The 13,855-nt window shown below is 33.3% G+C and overlaps 2 protein-coding genes across 2 annotated transcripts in view; one reads left to right on the plus strand and one right to left on the minus strand.

The window, feature by feature from the left end:
- On the plus strand, nt 1–2,805 carry LOC108572581 (putative serine protease K12H4.7). The gene is given in 9 exon segments (XM_017934843.1): nt 1–46; nt 836–1,076; nt 1,168–1,349; nt 1,438–1,673; nt 1,733–1,864; nt 1,867–2,166; nt 2,242–2,374; nt 2,454–2,623; nt 2,696–2,805. Coding segments are annotated over 8 exon segments (1,464 nt in total). The 5' UTR covers nt 1–46; nt 836–875.
- Nucleotides 2,806–4,658: 1,853 nt separating this feature from the next.
- Nucleotides 4,659–13,855, minus strand: part of LOC108572566 — a 47,269-nt gene continuing 38,072 nt past the window's right edge. Inside the window, exons 5-11 of the mRNA XM_017934826.1 lie at nt 13,541–13,752; nt 12,516–12,730; nt 11,370–11,573; nt 11,163–11,279; nt 10,070–10,354; nt 9,243–9,741; nt 4,659–5,085 (exon numbers count right to left, since the gene is read on the minus strand). Coding sequence (XP_017790315.1) covers nt 4,659–5,085; nt 9,243–9,741; nt 10,070–10,354; nt 11,163–11,279; nt 11,370–11,573; nt 12,516–12,730; nt 13,541–13,752 — 1,959 coding nt within the window. The remainder of the gene's footprint in view (nt 5,086–9,242; nt 9,742–10,069; nt 10,355–11,162; nt 11,280–11,369; nt 11,574–12,515; nt 12,731–13,540; nt 13,753–13,855) is intronic.

The raw sequence follows: 13,855 nt of genomic DNA on the forward strand, positions 1-13,855 counted from the left end.
ATAGTAATGGCGCTTTAAAAAAGAAAGCATTCGACGTAAACCATATGTAGGTATTTATAAAACGACTAGTTGTTACTTAATTTTAAAGCTAAAAGTTATCATTTCAAGTTTGACGATTTTAATGTTTTCTATACCTATATATATGAAATCACATTAAAGAATTATTAAAAAGTTAGTTTAAGAAAGGTGGTCATATTGTCTTGCCGTAAGCATAGTAATAAAATTAGTAAGTTCATTTTAATTTTTAGTAAAAGCATTTTAAAATTATTTCTGTAATTTTTGCCACAGGTGTGTTTTTTACATAGCATAGTGATAAATAAATGTTTTTATTATCAATAAGAAGTTTTAAATGTATATAATATGTGAAGTAACAAATAATAAAAAAAATCTAGTATATTGTGACCTTTGTTTCCTATATAAATATTGTACATATATGTCAGTAAAACAGATATCAAATTGGAGTTGTTTAAAGATTCATTATACTCTAAATTTGTAATAATATTTTGTTGCTGATATTTATAACTTCTTAAATTTATGATTATTATAATATAACATTTGAAATATTGATTTCCTTTTTTTAATACATTACTGAAATCCTTAAATTTTTTTATATTTTGCAAAATAATTGTTATATTACAGATTACTGTGTGCAAATTTTAATTTTATGCAAATGATTGAAATGAATGTAATTGTTACTTTGTTTGATGTAGTTTTAAATAAATATTTTAGCAATTGTGTTCTTACCATTCTTAAATTCATATAAAGCAAAGATAGGAACATAATATTTATTTCTTTTATGAAATATAAATAATTAGTTTAGCTTTTACATTTTCAGAATGCCTAATAGCTTGTAATTGATTGAAATCTATTACAACATGCGCTGGTTCCTACTATTATTGTTCTTTATCAGTCTCATAAATGTTAGTATATCATGGCAGACTTTTATGAGAGGTCGAAGCAAACATGGTAATCTGGGTGTTCCAATTTTGTCTAAAGAATATGAACTTCCAAAGGAGCAATGGTTGACACAATTTTTAGACCACTTTAATCCAATTGATGCACATATTTGGCAACAGGTAATATAGAAATGTATTTTAAATTCTTAGGTTTGTAATTAATAAATAATTTGCTTTGTGATGTAATCAAAACTTTTAAATATTTTTACAGAGATATTTTATAAATGGAGATTATTATAAACATGGAGGCCCTGTATTTTTAATGATAAGTGGTGAAGCTAGTGCAGATGCTAAATGGATGATGGAAGGACAATGGATCGAGTATGCCAAACAATTTGGAGCACTATGTTTCCAAGTAGAACATCGTTTCTATGGAAAAAGTCATCCTACTTCGTATGTAATATTATTTACAAATTGTATAATTTTAATAAACCATAGATTACCAATTTTAACACTGACATAATATTTTTGTTATTTACAGTGATCTTAGTGTGAAAAATCTAGTATACCTTACATCACAACAAGCTCTTGCAGATTTAGCTTATTTTGTAGAAATCATGAATACTGATTACAAATTGCCAAATGGTACTAAATGGATTGCATTTGGTGGGTCATATGCTGGATCACTGGCTGCATGGTTGCGTTCTAAGTATCCTCATCTAGTGCATGGAGCTGTTTCTGCAAGTGGTCCTTTATTAGCAGAAATTGATTTTCAGGGTAAGTATAAAGAGTACTTTAGATACAAAATTTTTGATGTTAATAGGTATACTTTATAGAATACTTTGTTGTTGTGGAAAATGCTCTTAAGGAATATTCTGAGGCATGTGTGAATGCAATAAAAGAAGCCAATGAACAATTCAGCATAATGTTACATCATCCTATTGGCCAACAAGGAATAAGTAAAAAATTTGTGTAGGTGTAAATTTAGTTTATTGTCTAACGAACTTGTACGAAACGATAGCAGGTAACTTAGCTGGTATTGTACAATACAATAAAGACAATCGCAATAATACTGCAATGGCTAATTTGACTATTGAAAGTACATGTGATATTTTAACGAATCAGAAGTTGGGTATTGCTATTGATAGACTTGCATTTTTAAGTAATAAAATATTGAATGCGTCAGAAAAGAAATGTTTAGATTATATGTACAATAAAATGGTTCATGAACTTCGAGACGTAACTTGGACTAGCGAAGAAGCAGAAGGAGGTAATGCATTATACTAAGAATATTATTACCTTTTAATTTTTAGTTATTATACTTTAATAAGATTTTTTTTTTTAGGTCGTCAATGGATGTATCAAACGTGCACAGAATTTGGATTCTTTCAAACTTCTACGGCACGCCCAAAATTATTTAGTGAAACATTCCCGATAGATTTTTTTGTGCAACAGTGTACCGATGTGTTTGGCCCTAGGTTTGTTGAAATTTGTGGTAAACACTTATTTAATTATCACACCAATCAATATTAATAATTGTATTTTGTAACTTAACAGATACAATATTCACTTGCTAAAATCAGCAGTCAATAGAACAAATATTTTATATGGAGCATTAAATTTGAAAGTTACAAATGTAGTGTTTGTACACGGATCAGTTGACCCCTGGCATGTTTTGGGCATTACAAAATCACCGAATTCGCAAATGCCTGCTATTTATATTAATGGTGCACAAAAATAATAAAAATTTTACATTTTAGAATTAATATTGAATATTAATTTAATATTACGATTCACAGGTACTGCTCATTGTGCAAATATGTATCCTCCCTCCAAAAATGACTCACCTGAGTTGAAAGCTGCCAGAGTGGAGGTTGGACGTTTAATCAAGCAGTGGTTGCAGAATTAAATGTGGTATTTTTTTAATGTTTTGCGTGATATTATTAGACTGCTTAGTGATAAATGGACTTTTTATTTTTTAATGATACAAAAGTGTGTTACAAGAATTAAGTTTATTTCAGTAATTTTTTGAACAATTTGTGTTCTTTTCTTTTTGAACTGTTGTGACGATTATACTACATAAATATTTTTAGTTTAAGTAGTTCGTGCATTATCAAGTCTAAGACTAACGATATACGTACGTAACAAGTTATTAAAGGTATACGAGCGTTCGCCATTTTGTATTTGTATTTCAAACGACAAGAATGTACGTGTCAATACAATAAAACAAGTTTGCCCATAATGGCACTATTACAATTTCCTGTGAATTACCGGGATATTAAATAAATACATGTACAAACTTACTATGAATATCTTACGTCAGTCAACGAACAAGTACATACCATCTACTAATTATGTATTTGTTATTCTCGACGAGTATGGGAAAAATGTTCTGATTAATATAATACTAAGTATAAATAATCCATTAAAGTATCGTAAAATCTGCAAACACAGATTAAATACACATAAATTCTATTAGAACGAGCACCATAACTAAATAAATTTTGATTCTGAAATGGATAACGTTGGCCTTTCCTTAACGATACTTCTTTCGAATATCATGTCGTTATAAGAAATTTATTCGATTCCCTTAAGGCAAGGCCAAGGTGTCAATTAACAGACTTTGATCTTGCCGAGCGTACGATTTTCGTAAAATATACCATTAAGAATAACTATAATCAAATATTCTTACAATAACTTACATAAAAAAGAAACATTAAAAATCATTTGATCAGTAATTACACATATATATTACTCTCTCATTTTTTTGGCATATCCTTCGATCAACACGTGATCCTCCTACATTCACAACTTCCCTATTTCACTTATATTACTGCAGTATACGGTATTTACATTACGTAACAAGGTAGTTGTAAATAATTTACTGTATAACAGAACAATAAATGTAGGATGATCTACTTTTTTTTTTTACCTATCAATCACGCTTTATAACTCCCCTACGCAACATATTAATTATTCACCACGTTTCTTTGAATCCTACTTAGAATTTACGAGTCTTCTCATAAGTGGTGGTACAGCAAAACAAGGTGATGATTTTGCATGAAAAAATAAAATAAAAATACGGAATAAAAGTTGCACATGTGAGATTTCGTTTCCGAAAGCAGTAGTCTTAAACGTTTGTAAAGTATATATGCATATTAATGACTTTCTAATAGCTTTCATTAGCAAACTACCGTAAAAAACATACGCATTTTATGAATTAGAGTTAATTTACAGATCGTATTGTACAGTACTTAATAATATGCATATGTTTAAGATAACTCTCAATTTTTTAATTTTTAAAATGAAAACAGTATGCTGAATTTCAACTATCTATTTCAAATAGGTCTTGAGATAGATGTGCTCTTATACATGTAAAGAGAAAATGCAGCTTTCTGGGAATTTGAATTAAACAAAGAACAATACACAAATTACACACGAACACGCTACTAACTTTAGTGCTAACTTATTAGAACTAGCTTACATTTATCTAGAAGTAAAATATTACCAAATGTATCTATATTCAACATACATTGAACAACAACGTTTCTCAAAAAACGGAGCTTTGTATGAAGTAATTTTATTCCACATGTTTTATTTATTATTTGACGTAAAACCATCATGTTTCCCCGCTGTACCACCGCTTACAAGATATCGGAAAACAAAAGACCGAGCTTACTCGTGATCCAACTGACTTTGTCACAGTTATCGATTCACCGAAAATCTTGGATACAAGGGATGCTTAGGTAACAGTTCCGGTTTTCAGTATCTGTGATGGGACTGGGACTGGGACTGGGACTGGGATTGGGACTGGGACTGCCTCCACTCGGGCGTCGAGTTACCGTGGTGATGATGATGATGATGGTGATGGCGTTTCTTATCGGAGATGCTGGCGTGCTTGTTGGACGGGTATGTGGCCACGTCGCTCACAACTAATTCCGAGCCATCTCTCTCGGTGTTGTTACCACGGTAATTTTCTCGGTATCCTGGTTCATCCAAGGTCTCCTTGCGACGAAGAGGAGGGTGATTGGCCTTATGGCCAGTAGTCTCATGCAGATTTTCCCAAGCCTGGCGGTAGTATCGATTCAGACCTCCTCGACTCTCGGAAGAACTGCTTCCAAAACTGGCTACGGTATTGCAATCGGGGGATGCACGATGTCGATAATGCTTGCTGCTTCTACCGCGGTTTCTGTGTGAATACATCAATAAATATATGTTAATTTACATTTTGTAATGTTCTGTTGTGTTTTTATTGGTATTCATATCCGATAATTTATTATTTTTCTTTTATTAAGAATCGATATAATAAGCATTGTGTATGTATCGTTTTATTGTATCAACGATTTCATTTTTCGATCTTTAGATCGATTTTTCGGAGTCTTTAGTACGATGTATTTGAATAATATTCTAGCAAAGAGTAAATTAAGCAATTTTTAGCGAATAAGTTGTAATACCGTCACCAATTTGAAAATAAGAGGAACAAGAAGAATTTAAGTAGAAAATAATGTCATCCGGCCTAATGCAATTAATCCCTTGCGATTTTTGAAGTTCTTGTAAATATATATTATATTGCAAATATTTTTTTTAAATTACAGCTTATTAGAACTTATTCAATCATAAAGGATTAATATTCCCAAAGCATTGTTAAGCTACGCTATTAAATCAATTTTGTCGTAATACGTGGATACCAAATTTGAACATATTAAAATTAATTAAACACATAGAATTATCAGTCTATATTTTCAGTTTCAATCTGGTATATTCCATTTTACTCTATTTTATTATAATTATACTGTAATACTATTCCTAATAATTCAGATATGATAATTTTAATTAGTTGAAGCCAACTAACTAATTCCTTTTTAAGCCTTTTTGAAAGAGTACTTTGAGGAGCAGTAAAAATAAACGAAATACTCAAGGATAATTAAATAAAAGTGTTATCAGATTTAAATAATTATAATACGAGTATATTAATATTAAGTCATTAGAATATTTACGCATATTCAGTGGAAGAAATTATAGTACCGTCGCAAGTAATGCAAAATGCAAAGGATAATACTTTCAAGTGTGTAATAAAGAGCAACGTAACTCTTTTTCATATTTAAGGAAGAAATCTAAAATTAAATTTGAAATTAAAAGTAAATAATATGTATTTCTTTGTTTAATTCTACTTAGATTTGCTAATGGTATATTTTAAAAATCCAAAAATTTACTTCTAATAACATCTCTTATAATTGTGCCTCTGTAATAAGGAAAAGACTATATTAATGGTCTCGTAAAGTAGTTTCTACTTTGATGAATAACATTTAACGATATTTTCCAAGTACCTCCCTATATATATATATTTCTTCCACTGATTAGCACTTAAAGGTACCAAAGAACATTTTCCAAGAAACGACCTTAAAACTCGAACATCTGAACCCTGAGTATTTCCACTCTCCCTATAAATTAGATAATCGCTTCCGTTAGCAATATGGTATATACTCTATCCTACGAGAACGGGTATGCGAAGAAACAGTATAAACAAAGAAGCTACAAGGATAATCGGGGAGAAAGTGCATATAATGTACGCTGCATCAACGTGTGCGTCTAGAAGAAGCCTTGAAAACACTCTTGTGAGTTGGTGAACGAGCTATCGCTATATATTGGGTGCTCATTATAAACGTTGCTCGTTTACCTTGACTAGTAATCACTCGCGAGGGTGGCGCATGGCGGTTGTAGTGGTTTCGTGGTGATGGTTGATGTAGTGGTGGGCCGTGGTTGCGTGGAGGGTGAGGGCGATAATGGTGGGCTATATATATATATATGTATACATAGGAAATATTTTTTGGTAGTTTAGAGGGAAGGATTGGAGAAATATCCAGCGCGATGGGCCGCCGAAAGGCCAAAGGAGTAAGGATGATCAGTGCCGCGGCGAGCCGTCAAATCGCGGCGCCCCAGGTGCTGGTCGGGGAAGGGCAGCGCCAGTAGCGTATACCAACGCGAGGGCATCCCTGCATCACCCCTTCCAAGGCCACCACTACCCCCACCCCTCAACGCACCAACCCCACCAAGCCCCCTGCGGCGCCTTCCTCTGACGCTGCCACTGCCGCTAGCCACCGCAACGCAAACGGGCTCAGTGTTAATTGTTATTTCTTGATCGTTACCTAGTTTCCTTCGATCAACCTTCTTTTTTTTTTCTCTCTCTCGTTGTTCTATAAGTACTTTTTCTTTTCGGTGTATTTTGTATCTGTGTGTGTGTGCGTATTCTTTTTGTATTGATTATTCTTTATCATTGTTTCGTTGGTATGAGATTTACTTTTTAGGTTAGAATCACCTTCGTTGCTGAGATTGATTGTAAATTTATGTGGTCAAATTTTAATCTTACGAGAAATTGTACAGTTAGCATATTGACAACTGATTGGGTAGATCTACTATTGTCTATTTTGCAATTCGCAATGAATGATAATTTAGTTTCGTGCAATATTCTACGAAATTTTTGCTAACACTGGGTTCTTTGCTTAATTTTCTTAAAAATCTTTTCAGCAATCTTCGATATCTATTCGAATGCAATTCCTTCGGTTGGTAATGTGTTAAGTAGTTTTGTTTTATTTCTGAATTATCGGGTATGGTTATTGAATTAGACGTTTTATGCATTCGAGTTTGTAATTTAGACGTAGATGATACGAATAATAATTTTGTGTATGAGTTTTTCATGTATTGCTGTCAAAATAATAGTCGTCAACAATGAAAGGGTTAGTTGAGGTTTTCCGCGTAAAGCAGGTTTAATATCACTTTTAACCCTTTCGCTGCGAAGAGTAAAAAAACGATAGGAGAAAGTGTACAAAAACAATCATACTTAGTTTTGTTATTTTCTTATTTTCTAAAAATAAGATATCATTTGCTCCGTATTAATCATCTTTTATGTGGGAAAGCATTAAAGGTATTGAGAATGTTGAAGAATGAACATGAATAAATTTTCAAATATAATAAATTACAATGATTGCGTCAATGAAGAAATTCGAAAAGAAATTACAAACACACGTGGTTTAATTTGAAAGCAACCATAAATTTCTAATATCGAAGTTTTCACTGCAAAAGGGTTAATTATTACTTGTAATTTAATTCAATTATGATGAAAGTTAAAAAACCCTGTTCTACATCCTCTGGCGTAAATCTGCTTTGTATTGGCTTTTTACTTAATCTGGACCAGAAAAGTACAGCAGAATCTCTACTATTAGAATAAATTGCAATACATTCAAATCTCTCTAAAAGTTAACATGCGAACCAAAACTTCGTTTACTATGTTACTATAAAAATCTGTACAATCTGAAGAGAACAGTATTCTAATATTTAAAAAAATCGTGACTTAAATCTGTAAGTTATGTGTCATAGAAGAAGAAGAATATTCCATTATCCAGAAATTCTACTATTTCAATTATTTCAAATAAGAGAGGTTCTACGATATTTTCTTTTTGAAATAAAGCTGAAAAACTTCATCATAAACTTTCAAACTTCTTCCTAATTAATTCACGAAGCACTTCACGAAAAATGTATTCAAGATTATGGATGGAAATTCTATGAAAAGTTCGTAACTGGTCTGGTAATTTTGTATTTCTTCACTCAAAGTAACTACAAAGCGAAACTACATTTGTAATACTCTCTACCAGCCGATGGTAGTGGAAAGAATACAATTAAAATAAAGAGGGCTTGGAGGTTGTTGATTTTTTTTTCATATCCTTTACTGCAAAATCTGTTCACGTAATAACTTTTTGTTGCACTACCTACAACGCTCGAAATAAATGCAAATTATAATACAATATCTTAATGGGGGGAGGAGGGGGGAGGGCGAAACGCGCTATTAGTAAGAGAAAAAGACAAGAAGATAGATGAAAGGATAGAGAAACAGTTTCAACAAATGTAGAGTAAGCGATACAGTATACACACGTAGGGTCAAAGAGCGAATGTATTGTATGCATATAAAAGCTATAAATAGTTATGTATACTCTGCCCAAGAAATAATGCCTGTTAGAGAAGTAGAAGGTACGAGTACTAATTGATCGCAAACAACACGTTTCACAACGAGAATATTAAAATCGAACTGGGAATAATGGAACCTCCTTAAACTAATGCTTTAATCGCTCTCAGCAGTGGATAAACAGACAACCATACCAACAAATCATAAAGCAAAAACAAAACATAACAAACGTATCGAACTACCACCGTTGAGTATAATTCAGTCTTATACTACAACAGGCGTTACTTTTGAAGCAACCATCGTGATCACAGAAACTAAAAGAGTACCCAGCGGTATAGTCACCGTCGCTCTACTCGCGATTCCAATTTATTTTAATGATTTGCTTTTACCTGCGTATGAGTATTACGACCGTGGTGATTACAGCGGCTAGGAATACAAAACCGCCGAAGACGCCCAAGGCGATCACCGCGCCTAGATTTAATTTCGCTTGATGAGTGTTACTCGGCTGATCGGCACTATCCACTCTGTATGGTCCCGATGGTTCTGGGACACCGGTTCCAATGCCAGCCTGTGCGTTGTCTACACCGCTGCCAGAGATCTCGTTGTCCTGAGGATGATCGCTGCTGCCGTCGTTTAGAGACGGCGATGAGGATGGAGCTGGCCTCTGAAGACCAATATTTGGCTTCCTCGCGATGGTTTCTCTCACTGTCGCAGGCAATTCGACAGTACTGGGCACTTTTCGTGATGGCACAGCGGTAGTTGTGGTTGTGGTCGTGGTGGAGATAGTTGTGGTTCGGACACGGGGTGGTAAGAATGGTTGCCGTGTTCTGGCGGTCGTTGGTCGCACGGTGATTCTGGGAGGAACGGTAATTGTGGTGCGTGGTTCCTCTGTAATAAAAGAATTTCAACGTTTCGACTTTTAGTAAAATTTGATATTTGCTGAGGAGCTTTCAGATTACATACTTAATGTTTTATTAAATAACAGAAAAGATGTTAATTACGTTCTGTACTTATATATATTCAAATAGTTATTATAAATATATTACAAAATAAATTTTAAACATTTTCGTACTTTCGTCGTTTGTATGAATAAAGCTTGAATGATATTATCCTCGTATCACATCAAGGGGTCGAGAATAAATTTTTGAAAAGGATACAATCTTTTATAGACAGGCTGTGATTATAGTTTTACTATAAAATTAATTAAATTACATACCTGTGCAAGTGGGTGCGACATGATCGTATAATCCAGTGGGCAAACATAGTATCTGTCGGAACCCGGTAAGTTTGTAACCCTTCTCGCAAGTGTATGTAACAATACTGCCTACGAGAAGACTTCGATTCAAGCTCGTCTTTGCTGGTAGCGTCTCAGATTCGTCAATTTCATCGATTTGAATGTAACTGTGTAAAACAGGAGTTGGAGGATCGCAGAGAATTGGTTCACAACGTGGTGGTGGTCCATTCCAGCGTTCATCGATGTCACAAGTCAACCTCGCGCGACCTTTGACCAAAGAAAATTATTTCCTGTGTGAAATTTTTAATAACACGAGCTTTAAATTATCGAATTTTTTATAAACTTTCTCATCAAGTATTTAACACTTATCTTAATTGGTATTGTACGATGTTAATTCAAAAATACGAAGATTAATTTAAAAAAAATTGAACTATTCAATTCTTATTAATAAAATTTAACAATTGCAATAATTAAAAATAAAAAATCTTAATATTCAAAGTACAGTTAGTACTATGTTTATGTATATTCACTCCAATTAAGATCAGAATCCAGCTGCATCTATTTATGTACATGTGCATAGCGTTTTTGATTCAAGTATGCGCATAAGAAAGTTATTCTGCATGTTCAACAATTGAACAAATGATTAATTGAATCAGACACTTGTTGTACCTGTATATCATGTTAATTTATGAATTTTTGATTTAACATTACCGAATACAATTAACACATAAATTTATGTTACGTGCAATTATAAAAGCGTAGTAAATCCTTTAAAAATGTATTCCTAACTGTTCTAAACTCTAACGCTAATCTCCATAAATTCAACACATGGCATCTTGGAATCAAGAAATTCACACGATCTTACAATCAACAGCAAACCGAGATAACTTAAACGAAAGTCGAGAAATTATCGAAAGCTATCATCAGGAACTATCAGTAACACGTTCTTACCAATTTCCTCAAAGTACTCCTTTGCGAAGCGTTTCAACATACGTATCAGGGTATTACTTACAAAACCGACACACATTTATCATAGAGCCAAGAACTAATGCCTAACGCCACGATAAATTCTTACCAGTCATCTCGTATCCTTCATCGCAGGAGTAAAGCACCTGACTCAGATAACTAACGGTATTGTTGATAAGTGTGTAGCCTCCGTGTTTTATGTTCGCTGGATAACCGCACTCGATGCCTGGAAACCAGCAGAATGTTGAATTTAACATCGAACACCAGGCATATATGGTTCACCAAGTGGTCTTTGTTGCTGATCGTTGCTTCTTACTTTTGCACACCGGTGGAAACTCGTTGTAGAAGCCGGTGTCGAGACAGGTACGAGTAGACGGTCCTATAAGAAGGCTGCCAGCGTCACAGGTATACTCCACTGCTGCTCCAACTTCGTACAAGCTTCCGGAATTCCGATCCGTCGTTGTGGTCACCGTCATCGTGGAATTCGGCGGCTGTTCTGGTCGACCACACGCACGTGGTTCTAAGTGCAAACAAAGGATTCATTGTTTTTACCAGTCGTCTGGGATTGTTTGTTAGTGATCTTTTTGTGGACGCGTTCAATGATGCGGGAAGCTGTAAATAGCGTGAGTCGTGGGGACTGTGTGAAGAGACGTTGATAATATTTTGCAGATTTTGAGTAGAAGAAAATTATTCAACCCTTTCGTGACCAGTGGGACATATATGTTCCATATTACAGACGTGATGATCGATAGATAAATAAGAAATTCTTGAAAAAAATAATTCAGTCACGAAAAGGTTAAAAACACGTATTTTGAAAAATAGAGAGGAAAGATAGTTCGTATGGATGATTGGAATTCAAAAATGATTTAATGGCTAGTTTTAGATTTAATAACAATTTCAATGATGCTCGAAGAGATGTTAATAATATTTTGAAGATTTTGAATAAAAGTAAATTATTTGAAGGCAAATATTTTGAAAAAAGGGAAGGAATCACTCTTACAATCACTCGTTAGTTAGTGTTTCCAGAATCACTCTGTATAATAAACCGTAAACGTTAATGTCAGGATGTCAAACAATTAGCAAGTTCCATTTACTATCTTTAGTAATTCATCAAATTTAATTACAAACAATTATAGAATGCATAAGAATTACCGAAAAAATAACTGCTACAGATACTTCATTATAAAACAGTAAAACTGGAATGTCCAGGAAATTCTAGTTTAATGAAGGAACAAATATAAATTCGAAAAATATTTTAAAACGTTAATTTTTTGGTTCTCAGTCTTCTTATTTAAACTAATTTGTTTATAGTAGCTCGTGCATCTAACGAGAAAGAATATTCTCTCTGTAAAAAGTACACTTTTTGTCTCGAAGAAGACACCAGTATCATTACTGTACAATTCGATAGTAATGGGAGAAAGGAATACGGAAGCAACGTTTGAAATTCATACTGGATACTCACGGTGCTGACAGATGAAATTTAATCGAGCTGTACAAGGGGTATCGGACCAGAGCCAGCCTCTGCTACCATCGTACCGAGCGCAGTCCTCTTCGGTGCCTTGAGGCAGGCTCCAGAAAGAAACGGAAACCTCTTCGCCACTTCCTGTCCACCTCCAAACCGTACGATCCTTTTGATCCCTCACTGCTCCCATCCAGTATTGACTCGAAGTATCACTCCTATAGAAAGTGATAGAATACATTTTTTCAGCTGACTTTATTGAAAGAATTATTGTGGATTTTTTCATTTTTTCAAATCTAATCTTTCATTTTCATTTGTGGAGTTTCTTCAATGAAAAATGTTAAGCTTCTGTTATGTGATTGTGTCACGTAAGAAAAGCAATGCTTTATTTCAGGGCAGTAAAAAATAATTTGAAATGTGAAATGATATGACAATAGTAAATTGTAGGAAATGCAAATGCATATTATTATATTTAAACGAACGAAAGATGAACACGTATTTTTACAAATTTCGTTGAATAAGTTTCAAAATAAATAAATAAATGTTGAATTGTATCGAACTGAGTGAATTTCATTTCATTTTGCTCGGAAAAAAAATTCTGTGGCAAAGTGAAGATTAGTATAAAGAATCAAATTAGGAAGAGAGTTAATATATGTAGACCACAATTAAATTCGAATTTTTGATAATTTAGAGTTGAAGATTTTGATCGTTAAATATGGAACGAACCGAAAAATATTGATTAACACAAAAGAAACCTAATCTGACTGAAACGTGAATAAAACTGAATATTTCACTAATTACGGTTTATTCAAAAATTGTTAAACTACTTTAAAATATGTTAAATTAAATATTAGTATTTCATAATCGTGAGTACTTTTGCAATTATACATTTACATAAATAAATACTTTAATTATTGCTATTTTAATCTTATTATCTTAAATAAAGTCGTACAATTGAATGATAACATATCTTACAGAGAGGAAGAACTTTTGAAAAGAAACAAATGATATTAACTTAAATTGAATACCTGTGCCTCCTCCACAATTCCCACGAGATAAATCCCTGCAATGCAGGATTGCTTTCGTCTACTAAAGTTCCACCACGTGTACGACAGAATGCCAACGCCTCCCTGAATATCATCGGTTGTCGGTTGTAGAATATGTAACACTTTCCATTGTAAGTTGCGGTTGAACCTGGTGGTTGATCTCTAAACTGGGGACACCTCTCGATAGGAAGAGCCTATGCAGAAGAACAATTATCCTAATCTACACTATAAAAGAAAAAAAGCTACAACCAATAACCTAACATTTTTCAAATAATATTTCTTCTTTATGTATTATAT

The sequence above is a fragment of the Habropoda laboriosa genome, unplaced genomic scaffold, assembly GCF_001263275.1.
Source record: "Habropoda laboriosa isolate 0110345459 unplaced genomic scaffold, ASM126327v1 scaffold147, whole genome shotgun sequence".
In the NCBI taxonomy this organism is placed as follows: Eukaryota; Metazoa; Arthropoda; class Insecta; order Hymenoptera; family Apidae; genus Habropoda; species Habropoda laboriosa.